Source organism: Notothenia rossii, assembly GCF_949606895.1.
Source record: "Notothenia rossii genome assembly, chromosome: 9".
Classification (NCBI taxonomy): domain Eukaryota; kingdom Metazoa; phylum Chordata; class Actinopteri; order Perciformes; family Nototheniidae; genus Notothenia; species Notothenia rossii.
Window position 1 is genome coordinate 18651872 of NC_136907.1, and position 16613 is coordinate 18668484.

At 39.7% G+C, this 16613-nt stretch overlaps 2 protein-coding genes across 2 annotated transcripts in view; one reads left to right on the forward strand and one right to left on the reverse strand.

Moving 5' to 3' along the window:
• LOC307017775 (polypeptide N-acetylgalactosaminyltransferase 10-like) overlaps positions 1-8981 on the reverse strand; it is a 71569-nt gene extending 62588 nt beyond the window's left edge. Inside the window, exon 1 of the mRNA XM_079647549.1 lies at positions 8743-8981. Within this exon, the coding sequence (XP_079503675.1) occupies positions 8743-8901 (159 nt within the window). The 5' untranslated portion in view covers positions 8902-8981. The remainder of the gene's footprint in view (positions 1-8742) is intronic.
• Positions 1-16613, forward strand: part of LOC307017776 (uncharacterized protein) — a 307460-nt gene that overhangs the window by 125911 nt on the left and 164936 nt on the right. The window lies entirely within an intron of this gene.

The following is a 16613-nucleotide window of genomic DNA, read 5'->3' on the forward strand; positions in this document are numbered from 1 at the left end:
CTTGCAGTTGTGCATAAACGCGGCTGTTAAATTAGATCCCATCTGCCGAGTGATTGCTGCTGCCAGACGCCTTGTGGGACACTTCAAAAAAAGTGCCAAGGCAACAGCAGCTCTCACTTTGAAACAGAAGCAACAGAATGTGGCTGAACACAAACTGATACAAGAAGTGTCCACACGATGGAACTCCACCTATTCGATGTTGGAGCGTCTTCTGGAACAGAGATGTCCGGTTACAGCTGTGCTTTCAGAACCCGGGACCACCCACCGGTCTGACCAAGATCTGGATCTCACAACTGCCCAATGGAGGACAGCGGAGGACATTGTCTCCGTGCTGAGGCCCATGATCACCCTCACCGAGCTGCTCTCACAAGATATAAACGCATCTCTGTCTGCTACGCTGCCGATGCTCGTCAACATGAAGAGGCGCCACTTGTTGAGTCGTGATGATGACAGCACGACCGTGAAGGCAGTTAAGAAAAAAATCACAGAGGAAATCGACAAAAGGTGGGAGCTCACAGGGAGTCTGGAGGGCAGCATATATATTCAAGCTGCAGTCCTTGACCCACGGTTCAAGAGCTTGTCATTCCTCGGTGCAGAGAAACAGGACGATGCATACACAACGGTGTCGGATCTGGCTGAGAGTTTATCTCCAACAGAAGAAGCTACTGCTCAGAGAGAGGACAGCAGCGGCGCAGAGGAAAGTGAGCCCACACCAAAGAGGCAAAGGGAAAAGCAGCAGGACATATCAATGCTGATGGCCTTTGATGAAGATCAACAGAAGGAAGAAGACAAAAATGAAATGAAGACATACTTGGAGGACCGAACCAAGGTTGACAAGGGACCACTGATTTGGTGGAAAATGAATGAGGAACGCTATCCCAAGCTTGCCAGAGCAGCTAAGCTTATCCACTCCATCCCTTCCACATCCACGCCATCGGAGCGCATATTTTCCAAAGCCGGCTTCATTGTGAGCAAGACACGGAGCTCACTTCTCCCGGACAACACAGACAAACTCGTGTTCTTGTCTCATAATATGAGAAGACTAAGATTGGAGGGAAACCCTGAAAGTCAGGTAGTGGCCTAGCCTAATATAACACCATAGTTTTGTAGTTTATAGTTTTCGTTCTTCGTTCGTTCAACTGAAGTGTTTAAGTTAAGTTTTGCGGTATATTTATCATTTTTGTTTGCATTCCGACCTCAGGAAAAAACTGAAAGTTTTATTTTCATGTTGAGAATACTTCTCCGTAGGCCTGTTTACTTTTGCACTGATATTTAAATATTTAAGTTGGCTTGAGCCTATATTTATTTATTCGTTTGTTTATATAATTTATATTTATTTTACAAAATATAGTTTAAATTTAGTTTTTTAACAGAAGACTGTTTTAGTTTGTTTTATAAAGTTATTGTGTTGGTTTTAAAAGTTCATAAGTTGTGTGATGTTTTTATATGGTGTGTTGTGTTGAAATAAATTAACAAAATGTTAAGACAGTCTCCTTGTTGATTTTTCCAACACATTCAGAATCATAATTGAATTACTTGCCGGTTGCGCGAAAAAGGCGGTTTGTCTCTGCGTGCGCTTTCATTCGCGCCACTGGTCGATCGGTGGTCGACCAGTGGCCTTACCTGACGACCAGTGGTCGACCAGGAAAATCTTTGGTCGGGGGCAGCCCTAATCATTTGTAACAGAGCAGATGCACAGAAGCCCTTTGTGTTCACAGTATAAACTAGAGCTGGTTCTATCTTCAAAGAGTTGTCTAGAAAATGCAGGCCTTGCCCTTCTTTCAGCTTCCTGTATGAGTCAGGCATGGTGCAAATATAGGTGAGATGTGTCGATAGGCTAGTAGGAAACATGTAAAATTAATATATGTATTTACCATTCACAGTAGTGGCAATTTAAAAAAAGTGTGCATATATTTATATTCATTTGGCTTTGACATTATACAGTATATCCCCATATATGAGCTGTCGAGAGACATTGTACAGTCACGTAATGTGGCACCATCCTCTGGACAAAGTAGTTGCTGCTGTGGTAAGGATTTAAGAACATCCGTTAGTTAATTTAGTTATGGTCATGTCTTTGTCATCCTCTGCCCTGATTGCTGCTTGTCCTAAAGCACTGATTCAAATTATGTTAAGGTTAACTCTTGCACCACAATTTGTAGGAAAAAATATGAATAGAAGCTGTTGGCTACAAATCATTAGCGACAACACGTGTTGCACTATTGCAAGGCATTGTTACTTTGCACCCATTTTGAACAGACAACGCATTGCTGGTTTTCATCTGCTTTCAGGTCTGTGGTGCTGAACAAAGACGAGGAGTGAACAAGGAGAAATAGAGGACTCCTATTGGACTTCCTTTGTTTGGTGTGGGGGAGAAGCTGGTATTACCAGCAGAGCAGAAAGTCTGATAAGAACAGAGCTTCCCATTTGTACTCTGAGGAGGATGAATCAGACCACCTTGGGTCAATACTTCTCTTCTCTGTTTCCTCTCTTCCTGCTGAGAGCCAACAGAAGCTCAGATTGGGAATGGAAGCTTTTCAATTCTTTTTTTCTCCCCCTTCCTGTTCTGTCAGATCACAGGCAGATCAGCCTCAACCCCCAGAGACACAATTACCTGTCTTTCCTATTTCACCTCACCCTCTGCTCCTCCTCCTCCACCTTCAGCCACTACACAGGCAAGTCAATCTGTGCTAGAGGCTCACAAATCCCCCGTTAGCTTTTTCTTAGAACACCAAACTTCTGCATGCACTATCTGACCCACTCCTGCTTTAGTTCGGTGAGAGGCCCGGCAAGAGGGAGTCACACAAGTCACAAGTCATATCAGTGGCTAAAAACAGACACAGAGCAACATTATCATCCCACTTGAGTCCTGAGAGATACTGCTGTCTGAGTCAGACATGAGCTTGAGACAGAGGACCTCCAGGCGGATGCCCCTGCAGTGAGACACTCCACACCCCCTCAAAGAGAAGCTCAGAGAGGCCACTGCTGGGTCTGTTATATCCCAAAAGGAGTCATTACCCAGAATCCCGCTGAGAGGGAAGAGAGCAGAGCGAGGACCACATAGAGGCCAGGACTCACAAAGCCCTCAGACTTCCTGCTTGGATTCTGATGGATTCTGATGTGAACACCGGTCTTACAAAATAACTGCTGTTACCAATGGTGAAATACGGATGCAGGCTCTCACCTCTTTATCAAATGTTGAAACCAGCCTCTCATTTATCAGTCATGAGGTTTTCTGTTTTTGTTACAAGAAATCCAAATCCCTTTTCTATTAGAACATTGCATTCTGCTTGATATTAATGTATCTTATTAAAATGTTTTACTCAGAGAGACAAACTGCGGACTGGATTTCAGGTGGAATTGATGAAGGGATAAACAGAGGACTTACACATAAGGAAACATTGGGAATGGGAGCAAATCTAGCAGTCAGGTTTCAACATTGCGATATCTTATGAGTGATATTTTATGAGTGATATCTTATGATGGACTTCCAGTAAGCAGTGGCTCTGTTTTCAGCCTGCAGGCTTTGTGTCGGTTTGTATCTGTCTAAACATGCACATATAATAAATAAGCCGCAAAAAGAAAAGCAGGTCCAGGTAAACTCAGAGGTACACAGTATGTGAATAGATATACAGTCAGCTGTGTATGTGCACATACTGTATACTGTACTTTATAAAGAAAGAACATCACTAATGCAATAGGGAGGCCAACTTCACAAAAGAGTACGGTACACAAAAACCTCCAGCAAAAAGCAGTCCTGCAATCACCAGCTTATGGCAGAGATTCTTTGAAACAGCTTTAGATGCAGAGGATGTTCATACAAAAACACTGGTGGATACAGCGGTTATCTGAATTTGAACGCAATCTTTTTACTAATAAAACACTGCTGCTAAGTTAATAGAATATTGCTAAACTCGCTCATCAAATGCAATGCTGCAGGAGATTGTTTTTGGTTTCAAGGTACTTTTGGGTGCACTTCAAGGTATTTCAGGTAAATATGTTGTTTTTCAGGAAGGGTCAAGAGGGGCTCAACTTGTGTAATGCAAGTGTTAGACTGCGAGTCATATACGCTTGAGTAGCTAAATGCTTGCAACCAAATTATTTCCTTTGTTTGCTGCCCTGCTTGTTGCCACAATGCATGTGTCTATGTGAACAGTTTCTATCAATAAAAATGAAAATGCTTAAAGTGAAACGAGGAGGTTGTTTTTGAAAAAGTGTTTGGAAGTGATGTTACAATATTGGATGGCCACAAACTAAATGTAATTTTCCTCTAATGCACTGCAGGGCCTAAGGATTTTTACATATTTTTAAAACCTTGGCACATAGACTGAAATATATGTGTGGCCAGAATCTACTCGGCAAGTTACAACATGTGTTTTTCAATAAACAGACCCGGAGGGAGGGAAAGAAAAATGGTTGAGAATCCTTTCACATGATTTTGACTTGCCAACAAAAGAAACTTTTTAAAAAAACACATCATGGTGTTTTAAGCATGGTGTGATGGAAATGCTGGGGGGGGGGGATCACTTGTAATTTACTGCTGTGCTGGTTCTGCTGGGGTCACCGCCTCCACTGGCTCCAGTCCAAACCCATCTGAGCCCTTCAAATAAGCTCCTTATTATCGTGTCTGATGGAGAGGAAGGCTCGGGAATTAAAAGCAGAGGAAAAGACTGAACCATGCCATTAAAGGACCAGTGATTAGGAATTAGGGGAACTATTGGCCACATTAGAATCATATGTATTATAATGTTTGATTTGTATCTAATGAACTGATATTAAGAACTGTTAACTAAGAATGAGCCATAGGTACATTAAATCCAACAATTCCTCATGGCAGTTGAAGGAACGGTATAGGAGAAACTGAAATTAAGCGGCTACCAATGTTTTCACTTTATAAGAGAAGGTTTGCTCACATTTGTCTGTTAAATTGAAAGTATATTAGCGTGGTGTTTTCATGATGTTTTCATTTTCTATGATGAAGGCCACCACAAAATGTATCTTTTTATCAGTGTCTTGTAAGAGCACCCAATGAAGCTCTCAGCAACAACATAAACAGAGGCAGTATCATCCCATTCTCCGTATGAATGTGTCTCTGTCAGCAGAATTCAGACAACACATGAGTGTACTGTCTCTGCTTGTTGACACGGAGCAGGACTTCGGTCAACATTGGGCTACTAAAGAGCAGATGTGGCGGTTATTGTCTACCCTGCAGCATACTTTGGATCTTACCATTTTAAACGTTTCCATCTAAAGCAGACTTCTGCTGGGACTTAGTCGCATGTGTTGTGCTTAGCTCTAAAAACTGTCAGTGTGCTGCCTAAAGGCTTTTAGTCACACTGGTGTGTCTAATGTAGGGTTAATTTCCCCAAGGCCAATTTGTTTACAAAACAACAGTAGCCATCTTTTAAGCTTCTTACCCTTTTGACCTAATTCCTCACAGTAAAATATGAAAAAAATGAAGCGTTTACAATCCAATATTGAAATTCGAAACAAACACAGAACACATAAAGGGCTGCTTCTCTGCTGAGTTTGGGTTGAAATTACATCCATTTGATGCTTCTGGCCACAACTTAATCACGGACAGTTTGTGTTCAACATGCTCTACAATGAGTGCTTTTCATTCAGCTAATTATTCTTCCTTGTATCTTCGCTCCTAAGGGGAAGAAACTGGGTAAACAGCTTAGAAAAGCCTGTATGGTAGTGGCCAAATCCTTAAAAAGCCAACATGTTTCGACGGCTGTAGGTCTTCGTCAGGGCTAAAAACGATTGATATTGACAAATCTGGGCTAAAAGTGTCTTTCCGTCTCTGGATAATCCACATGACAAATCTCTGTAGCCAGTAGCTCCAATGAAAACTGTTCAAAGTCATTTGCCACTGTAATGTGCTACTGTTCAGAAGGGCAGCTTTGTGTCAGACCATGAAGAACCTCTCCAACCTCAAGGGTTTTTTCCACTGAAGGTTTTTAACGGTTGCTCTGATCAACCGGAAGTTTGTTCCTACACAGAAGTCAGCAGCCGTTTTCAAATAATTCTCCTCACTATATTTCTAAATACGTTTGTTCAAGCTTCAAATGAAAATGATGGAGAAACTTTACATACTGAGGTCAAATGGGTCAAAATAATCTTAGCTGCAGTAGTGGTTTGAGAAGATTCAATGGATGTTTGGATACTACTACACTTGTTTGACATGACTGGTTGTGAACGTGGAGATCCACTGTAAGACATTACAAACTACAATTTATGTTAACTAAAATTATTCAGACAAACTGCAAAACAAGGGTAAAAAAAGTATTATATAAAAAATGTTGTCTTCTTCTCCTTCTGTCAAAGTGAGAAACAATATATTATATTTGATCTAATACAGCAGGGATTGTGTATGCGGCCCGTTCTGTTTATATGTAATAGGCTCTGATCTTAACCTGATGGTTTAAGCACTGCCGTCTACAAGTGAAGCAGACAGGAACCAACAAGGGGAGGAAATATTGGCTACCGCTGTCCCCAACAAGACTTATGTGGAAAATACTGAATGGGATAAGGGTATTGATTTTTATCTACCTCAGTGAAACCATAACAGCCCACAGGGAGCACTCGAGCACAGGAAACAAACACATATTGTTGCTTACTTTTAATCATTTGTCCTTTGTTCAATTGCTTTTAAAAGATTGCAAGAATAAAAAGCAGAACAGAAGAAAAATGCTTGCAGCTAGTTTCCAGCAGTGTAAAAAAAGGTTTGTATTAGCAACTTAAAAACAAATGTTAGTGCTTCCTGATGTGAGTCAGCCTGTGTATTTCCCTGCTTTTCACCCGAGGCAAACATCAACCCAATCGCATTAGGTGTAATCACTATTACTCACCAGCTTTCTGTACATCTTTTGTACTGACGTAGAGTCATAACACAAAGTCGTCAAAGTCATCCCGAGGCAATGCAATCCTGAGTGACTTTTAAAAAACTCCAAATTAAATGTCAACGTTTTTCCTTCAGTTACCCTCCAGAACATTGCATCATTTTAAGATCCGATACCCGTCATGGAAGACAAAAACATTTATAAACGCCTTTCAAAATCATCTGCTATAACAGAGTCAACACACAAGCTTCCGTACAGAGTATGTAAGAATGTGTCTTATATCCACACACACTCACACACCTGTAGTTGCACGAGGTGCTGAGGATCAGGGTTCAGTGTCTGGCTCCAAGGACACTTTGACATGCGGAGAAGAGAAGAGGAGCCGGGGATCAGCCAACCATGCAATTATTGGACGACCTGCAGCACCTTCTTCCGACTAACTGACTTCTTGGGTTGACTTCCTCCATCTGCAGCCTTCTTACTATACAGCAACATCACATGCCCTACAACCTTCCCTGACATGATTGACACCCTACAAGGATTATGCTGCGACTTCCATTATATGTTTAAAAACCATGAAAAAAAAGATGGATCAACTCATCAAGTCAACGCTAATATCATGTTCCCTTTTTGTACTTGTTTTGGAGTGCAGAACACATTGAGAGTTTATAGGACAATCATTTCAACAGAACAAATACAAAAATGATCTCACTCCCTCAAAAGTAGTTATAGCAAAAGACTACTTGAGTGCAAACACAGATGTTAAGATATATAAATAAATAGCCGTACTGTTGTTGAAATCATTTGGGATATCAAAGGCAATCTATGTAAAATGTTCGAAAATAAATGTGATCCACATCAAAGTGCAACAAGGAGTAATTCAACAGCATTAAATCTAACACTTTGCCACAAAGTAAGGGTAAATGACTGAGGACTCTCGCAGTAGAAGGTTTATTAAAAGGGTAAACTCATTATCCCGGTAAAACTGAGACTATTTCCAGGAACCCTTGTCAAAAGAGGTAGAACAGCAAACGTGTTTGTTAACATCGTAGACTTGAATCCTAATGCGTATGTATGTAATATTTCATGTTCGAATTACTAGAGCAAAAACCCTTTGTCAGTTATGTACAACTAACCTTTCTGGCCAAGGTCTAAAACCAGCACACAATCCCTATTAGTGGCTAAATCCTTATCTCATATATCCGTAAAGATGAACCAGTGGCATGCTTGCTTGTTTGCAATATCAACAGCTACAGACTATTTGTTGGAAGAAAGTGACATCAATTCAAATAAGATAACTAAATAAAACACAAAATATGTTGACTAACCTCTGGTCATTCTATGCCTCTAGCTTTGTCTTTTACTAAAACAATTGCCTTATTGTAAGTAATTAACTGGAGAAATTTCTAGCTGATATCTTTAAGTTAAAAAAAATTACCCTATTCACCTGGGGTGTCTCGCTTTAAGCGCCTGCTAGAAAACTATTTAAAATCAGTACAGCATAAAACCTTAAGCAGACCAATCACATTTTAAAGTGTTGATTTATCTCGGCATTCCCATGCTTTATCACTGCAGTTCTAAAAAAACAAGTAGTGGCGCTCTCCATGGAACTGATCCTGAACATCGCTTGAATGCAAAGACGCTCTCCATGGTGCTGAATCGGCACTGTATATATTATAAATTCCACCACGTAAACAATCTGAATTGGTCTAAAAATGATTTCTGTAGACTAGTGTTGCTTCTAAAGTCGCATACATATATGTGTTCATATTTTAGATTCCGAAAATTGAGTTGAAAACGAGAAGACGTCACAAAACAAATGTGGGGCACAAGTGTCTATCAGGATCCAAGTTTGGGATGCAATACATGAGGAGTATTATCACCCATATTTGCTAACCTGTATCTGGAAAATGCCGCGTGGACCGTCCACTGTGCTGGGCGAGTTGTCGAAAACTCGGTCCCGGTACAACGACCACAGCCCAACGTTGGAGAGGAAAAGTAGAGCCGCTATGAGCAGTCCAGCGAACTGCAGCAGCCTCTTCTCCTTCCGCCTCATCTCTCCGGGAGAAAGCGTGTGAAGCACCGGCGGTGGAAACTAGCAAGCCCCGACTGCCTGCTTCCCGAGTGGAGACAACTTTCCCACAGAGTCTGACTGACTGGAGTACGCACTGCTTTCAAGCTACTCTAAATACCCTCAAGGACACAACTTCCTGTCAGAACTTTCACAATAAAAGCCCCTAAGACTCATCAATTGGCGAATTCAAATACAATAGTCAAAGTAGTAGTCTTTGTGTTCCCTGTAAAAACAATGCATATGGAAAATGGTAAAATACCAGTATAACCAGTGACACTTTGGTGGTTGCAAATCCAGTATCATAATTAAAGACACGTTTCAAATCTCACAACACGCTCATTAAATGCATTCATAAATGCATAGAAATTGAGTCAACCTAATACAATCAACCAAAGTTCACCAGGATTATGATAGTCAGTCAAGGTAGTTCTAATATCAAAATATTATTATCAAATAATAGGTTAAAAAGATAGAAAAATAACAAAAATGGCCCCAGGTAAGAATGGAAAAAGTAAAACAGTGCAGCTAAGGACAGCTGTCACTATTATGCTATGTCAAGAGCTTTTTTAATAACTATTTTAATAAAGAGTTCTAGTCTGAAGCGTAATGCAGGTGCCAGAACAATCCGACTGAAATATCTTTTTAAACACATTTTTATTTATGTTTATTTAATTATATCCTATCCTAAATGTTATATATATATATATATATATATATATATATATATATATATATATATATTTCTATACATTCGACTCCCCTTTATTTAGAAGTATGTTGGTTTAAGTTGTCCTGCAGAGCGACTTCCCGATTCCCCTCTGCTGGGAATGACATCAATCATTGTTTTATTTTGAAGGCATAGCACTTAACATCCTGTGGTTTTCGGATTCTCTTCATCAAGCTTGATTCGATGTATTATTTAGAAGAACACTGACGGTTACTCACTGGACCACATGTTGAACAAACTTTGTTGAATTTAGTGTTTGCTTAACCTGAAAATCCGACGCATTTATCCAGCTGTGATAGCAAACATATAAACACATTGCGATGCTAATTAGGTAAAGATGAAAAACAAATCAGGTAGATAAATATTCAGGTTCTTCACTACCTGATTATATGTAAAGTATATAATAATATCTAATGTTATATGATTATATGTTCATTTGGAAAGAAAATAAAACTAGTCATTGTGAATGCGGCAGGTGTTACACAAGAGTGAAACAAAGATGAAGAAGAAAAGGAGGAACAGTATCGGTCTCCAGGTTTCTGGCCTCCGGCGGTTCTTCCTGCTTCTTCTTCTTCTGAATATCTAATCATCTCAGAGGAGCACACGTGTCATGGCAAACAATCTCCTTCATTCTGGCCCAGTAATACCTTCAGGATTATTACTGCTGACCTTTTTTCTTGGTGTCATTATATACCATCCAGGTAGCCAAGTATTTCCATTCTGAAGAGACATTAAACCGTTATGAATCAGGGGATCCACCTTAGTGAGCATCATGCTTTAGGGGTTGAAGCATTGCAAAAGAATGTGCACCAGTCTCTCATATTAATACCTGCCTTTCTATATTACATTCCAGCAAAAGACACCTTTCTAAAGGAAATGTGTAATCCATTGAACTAAATTACTCTAAATGAATGTGTTGATATGATTGCTTATATGTAATGTAGTTGCTATGTATGCACCATTGTACATTTCCCCTTTGTGAGACGTATAAAGGAATTCTGATTCCCATCACAATTAGTGTTGCATTCTCTCATTTAAACTCTCTTTCACACACACACTCAATGTATCTTTATCAAATGTGTTTTGCTGTTAAATGTCGTATCTGTTTTGCTGGTGTTCCTCTGAAGAGTCTTTAGGAAATGGTTCTGTTTATTTGACCTGTAGGATCACACAGCTCAGCTCATTGAGACAGAATGATGCTTCAGTAATTGCTTATCGGGGAAGTCACGGCACGGCCCTTTATGAATGAGCTCTGCTAATGGCTTTCAGCACAGAAGAGTCAATCAGTGATATGCCATCAAAGGATATTAATACCGGCATTTCCTCTGCTTTGATGCTTTCCGAATTACCTGGACTTTTTTTCCCCTCGCAACCTCTATCAAATCCACACTGAGCCTGTGACACGGGCATGAGGAGTTATAGAGTGTAAATCCCCCTCCACATGCAGGGGTTGCAGGGTTCATCCATAATTCATTTGGGAAGACGCTGAACAGATTGAATTGTCACAACTCAGGCTGGTACAGAAGGAGGGAGCAGGAGAGGAATGAGCTCTCTCTCTCTCCCTCCAGAGCGGGAATAGAACAAGCAGGATTAGCAGGGAGTGAGACTCGAACACATCCTGGGTTCAAGTCCTCTCTGTAAAACAATGTGGCTAATCTTCAGTTAACTCACACTTATTCTTTCTACACATGACAGTCAAATACAAGGGTTAGTGGAGATTAGGTGGATGCTTGACTGGTTTAGAAATGGGGATTTGTTCATTGTGTGTGTCAGAGGTTACAGCAAATTGAATGCCACATGAAACAATAACGAATCAATGGGTAGCTTGATTTCAAGAAGACGAGCCGTGCTATCAGTGACAGTCAGACTATGCAGCAAAGTGAGTGAAAATCACTGTTGCAAAGTTTTATATAAGTCAATTGAGCTAAGCTAAAATCAAGGAAACTTTGGGCGCGATGATGCAGCAGTTTTGGGCTGGAGGACAATCACATGGAAACGCAAAACTTAACATGCAGCGAAGACAGAGTGTGAGAAAACATTGACATTGCAGTAATTATCCTGATTGCTGATCATCTGTTTATCTCTGACACAAGTGCTGATGATGATGTAACACATATGGCAAATAGTCTGTTGTCTCTCATGAGCCCAAAGCTTCCTTGCATGTTTGTGATGAGTATTTCATTTACATTTTACAATCAAAATGTATTGCAAATGTGAACCTGATTTTGAGAAAATCAGAAAGAGAAAACGCAATTCAATGCTTGTTTCTATACATTACCATCTTAAAGATATGCAGTATGTGGAGTGCATTTTCCATTTGAAAAAAACAAGATGACATATTTTAAAGTCAACCTACCAAGCTAAAACTTTTCAACATGAACCTGGAAATACAGTACTGTATATGCAGTTGTCACATGCCTCGTGTTCATAATTAATCATTTATACACAAAATCTATTAGATTGTAATTTGTCACATACTGCTTGTATCCATACACCAAACATTTCCACTAAAACCAAGTGTTACAACTTTTTGAATCACTTTTATTTTCTGCACTTTCCATGCAAGAATGCAGATTAAAACAGGTGAGAAGAAACACAAGATATGGGTTTGATCAATAAAGAAGTTATGGATAAAATGTTTGATACAACAGAAACATTTCCTTTACTTTGTTTACAGTGTAATGCAATTGTCTCTTGAAAAAAAACATGTTTCTGGTGTTTTTGTCATGCTCACTCTCCATTATTTTACACAAATACAGACCCTTTGAATAACAACACCCATGTTAAATACAATTGGGGCTAATCATTAAAATATGTAAATATAATGTACAACTATTTTTCTCATTCTGTTTTCCCTGTATGATAGAGGGTCTGTGTCAGGAAGCTGGCAAGTTATTATAGAGTGTAGAATCACCATTTTGTACGAGCATGACTATAAACATTCAGACGTGTTTACCGGCTATAGACGCAGCAAATATATTCAACACAAAATACATTTACATAAGGTTTGCATAATTAGAAGAATCCCATAAAACATGTTTATGTAATGGCTTTGTGTGTCATATCATTGTAAAACCTCATCAACGAAATATTGCCGTTAACCTGTGCCATGAACATGCTATTTTCCGTTCCTACGTCAGTGTTTTTAATTGAGCTAAACAGCAATTAATTGAGCATTACTGCTGGCATGATTTTCTTGGACACAAAACAGATAAATGTGGGCAATTATTTCTGCCCCAGCAGCTCTTCCCAATCTATCTCACCTTTCTGTTAGTGTGAAACTGAAATGATCCCTGTGGGTTTGTTTTGGCTTGCAGCATGTAATGACTGTAATATGCACTATCTGTGGGGATTTGATAAGACTGGTGATCAATACTATCATACATCTTTAAAAACTGCTCAAGGTGAAGCTTCCCATCCTCACTACTCAGCCTGCAAGTCTTTTCCATACAGCCCTATGAGACTCAAAAAATGAAAACAGAAGCCACACAATCTCCTTTCTAACATGAAGAGCTTGAAAGTTAACATACTACACGTACACAGAAACATAAAAGGACCTTTTACTCAGAGGGACAGAGACACAGGATGAAGGTCCACTTCCTGGATGGAAAATGATTCAGCAACTATTATGATAATTGAATAATTAAATAATTGTCCAGCAAATGTGACTAATATTCTCTAGTTGAAGCCTAGTTTAGCATGCACGTTTTTTTGTATTGTTACCTGACTGTCTTTGAATTTGGACTGATGGCTGAAAAAACAAGACATTAATTTGGGCTTTAAGAAATTGTCAAAGCCTGAAAATCACAGCTGAGGCCTGCTTTTAGTCATTAGCCATGTTTGTGGGATGTCTGCAGGTACAACAAACTATAAGTTAGGTAAATGCGGGATGTTCTTTGATGCGTATATAATATTATTTGATTGTAGTACAATTAACTTTTTCATTTCTGGCCAATCAAACACTTGTTTAATAATGTGTAAAATTGAAAATGTGTGAGATTATAATCCTGATCAGTACCAAAAAAAAGGAAACACCATGGTCTGTAAAAATACATAATTTTGTTTTTTCTTTCATCATTTTGCCAAAGACTATCATCATACTTGTAATGTCATGGCTAGCTATCTGCTCTCAGAAGTGTAGTTATCTATCTTATGGAACTTTTGCCCATTGACGCTTAAATCTTCTGCCTACACCAGCTTTATTAAGCAACAGCACTTGCAGGATGTGCTACAGGTTATTATTTCCTTCCACCCTGGGACTTGTGTACGTCTTCCATCACACAACGTTATGTTTTAATGAATGTAATACTGCAGCTAAGCACATTTCAAATGTGCATTTCATCACTTATATAGCCTATATGGCTGGACAAACAACATCCCATAATGAATCTCCTGGGCTGCCTTTGCTTTCTTGGTGCTGAAGATGCTAAAGGAACACTGTCTACACAATTGATGTGTGAAAATGCCCTCTCTTAACGCCAGGAAAGGTCAAGAAGGGGTAATTCACCAGAGAAATTACAGTAGCACATGCAAAGACCGAGAGAAATAATATCAGGCATGACTGCTGAGTGGAACGGTGGAACTGAAGCAGAATTGTTTTATGGTCGCACTTTACTACCTCATCGGATGCTTTCTATATAATTGCTCAGCTTTTCCAGCTAAATCTATAACAGAGCAATCTGTCATGTCGCACAGGAGAGTTTAGGAAGGAGATTAATCCCAAGGAGGAAGCTATAAAAGCTCTACATGCTGTAAACAGACTACTTAGTGCGAGACTGGCTGTCTCTTCCTACCTATTTCAAACTTGCTAAAGTTGAAAGTCAGCCAACATTGACGCTTTCTGGAGCAGCCTCCGGTATTTTGCAGACTTTATCTATAATCTAGACAAGGGAATAACAAATACAGGCTGTTAAATGAACATTTGTGCAGACACTAGAAAAGACATGCCCTAAAAGTAATAAGTAATACTTTATCCCCTCTATTTAGCATTTAATGCCACTAAATTATAATGTTCAAGTGTTCAAAAGACACTATAGCTGCAAACATATGGATGCTTTTAAGTGTTTAACAATGCATGTTTTAGGTTAAGTGATAGAAAGGTCAATCCTCAGCAGGTTTTGTGGGAAGTAAAGGACACAATAAGACAAGCCACATTGAGGGGAAACAAAACCATGTCACTTACAACATTGTTTTGAAAAGGAATCTTACTTCGATAAAACCAACGTTAATATCTAGGCCGTCTCCGATACCAAACTCCAGTGCTGATAAGGCTCCGGTGAACGGCCCTCCAATCTTTTTAGGACTAAACCCCCCAGAATCTACAGGCAAGATCAATGTGATCTGCTTAGGGGGGGCGTTTACAGCGTGGCCTCTAATACCAAACTGCCCGTCGTATCCCTATTTTAGGCACTCCAGCCACGGGTGTCCGACCGCTAGGATAGCAAAACGGAGTGTATAGTGTAGTAGGTGTTGGTGGACTGGTAGAACCCCAGAGCAGTATCAAAACTGCCCCTGGTGGGGAAACCCTGTGTCGTTGGGAGACCCCTTGGTGATTAGGGCAGTTTCAGGACCCACAATCTCTAACCCCCAATTTGGATCCCCAGTTATACCAATCAAAACAATGCAAATGTAATATCAAACACAGCCAGAGTCAAACATTAATATCACAGCAGTGTCATATTTCAACATCAATCAAAACCCACATCAACCACAGGAGCCAATATGAAACTACAGTTTGACCTTAGCAGAGTTTATATTCCCAATTTCAAATCCAAATCATCAACTAATGTCAGCCTTTTCCAAGGAAGGGTGTTCTTACCTCACTCTAAGCCCAAGCCGATACCTTCAGAGACCACGAGAGAGACCAGGAGTTGGGTCGAAATGTACAAAGTACAAACCGATTTTATTAAGGTTTTTTATCAAATATAGAGGATTACAAGAATCTTAAAAAATAACAAAGACACAAGGTCAAAATATAAAAGCAACAGGTTCACAAGTCAAATGTCCTAAAGGCGTCTAAAAGAGCCCAAGCCCAAGCCCCAGGGCCCAGGGCTTGGGCCTCAGAAAACTTCCCCCAAGCTCTCAAGCCTCCAAGCCTTCAAGCCTTCAAGTCTCCAAGCCTCAAAAAGCCTAAAAAGCCCCCCTTTCTCTTCACACATCATCTTTTATATTCTCTTGCCTCCCCCCTCTCTGCATCAGGTGGTTTCCCCTTTTCTATCTTTGAGAGAGAAGGAGGTCACATATGTTCAACTTTTACTCAGTGAACAATTAAAAATGTAAAGTTAAAATAAAACAAATAAAGGCATATTATAATAATATGCAATTTTAACAAGAGGGAATATGAACATGTTTCATGAAAGCAGAACACATTGTCAATGTCACGTTTAGAATCACGTTTTTTTATTTAAACATTTAATTTCAAATATGCAAACTTTATTCTTTAATTTATTAACAGAGACTTCATTCGCTGGCCCAGGAAGTTGATTCGAATCTGTGCTAAGGACGCCTGCATCCTGTGCTTCATTGTCTTCATACCCGCTGTAACCGCTCTCAAGGTGTCAAAAACCACAAACGCCTTCTCAGAATTGTGGCTGGAACTTTTACGCTGTTATTGCCCCATCTAGAATGCATAGTGCACATAGGTCAAAAGTTCAGAATGTTCTATCTAGTGTCACATGCCTGGTCCCAAACGTCTGAAAAGACATGATGGAAACATACATCCTTCCTATTTACAGCCAATTCAGTATCTTTTTATGATAAGCTTAATAGAGGTAGGTGAGGTAAAGGTCAGGTCTGACACGGCCACTTAAACAGCAGAACTGTCAACAGTATCATTTAACTAGAGAATGCAATTCCTGAAGAAATTGCTAGTGGGAATGCTTTATGTGGAAAATGCGACGCTAAACTGCTATGCTGAAATGTAATGTGTAAGAAGAAAGTGAAGAATTTGATACATGAACATTGGGGG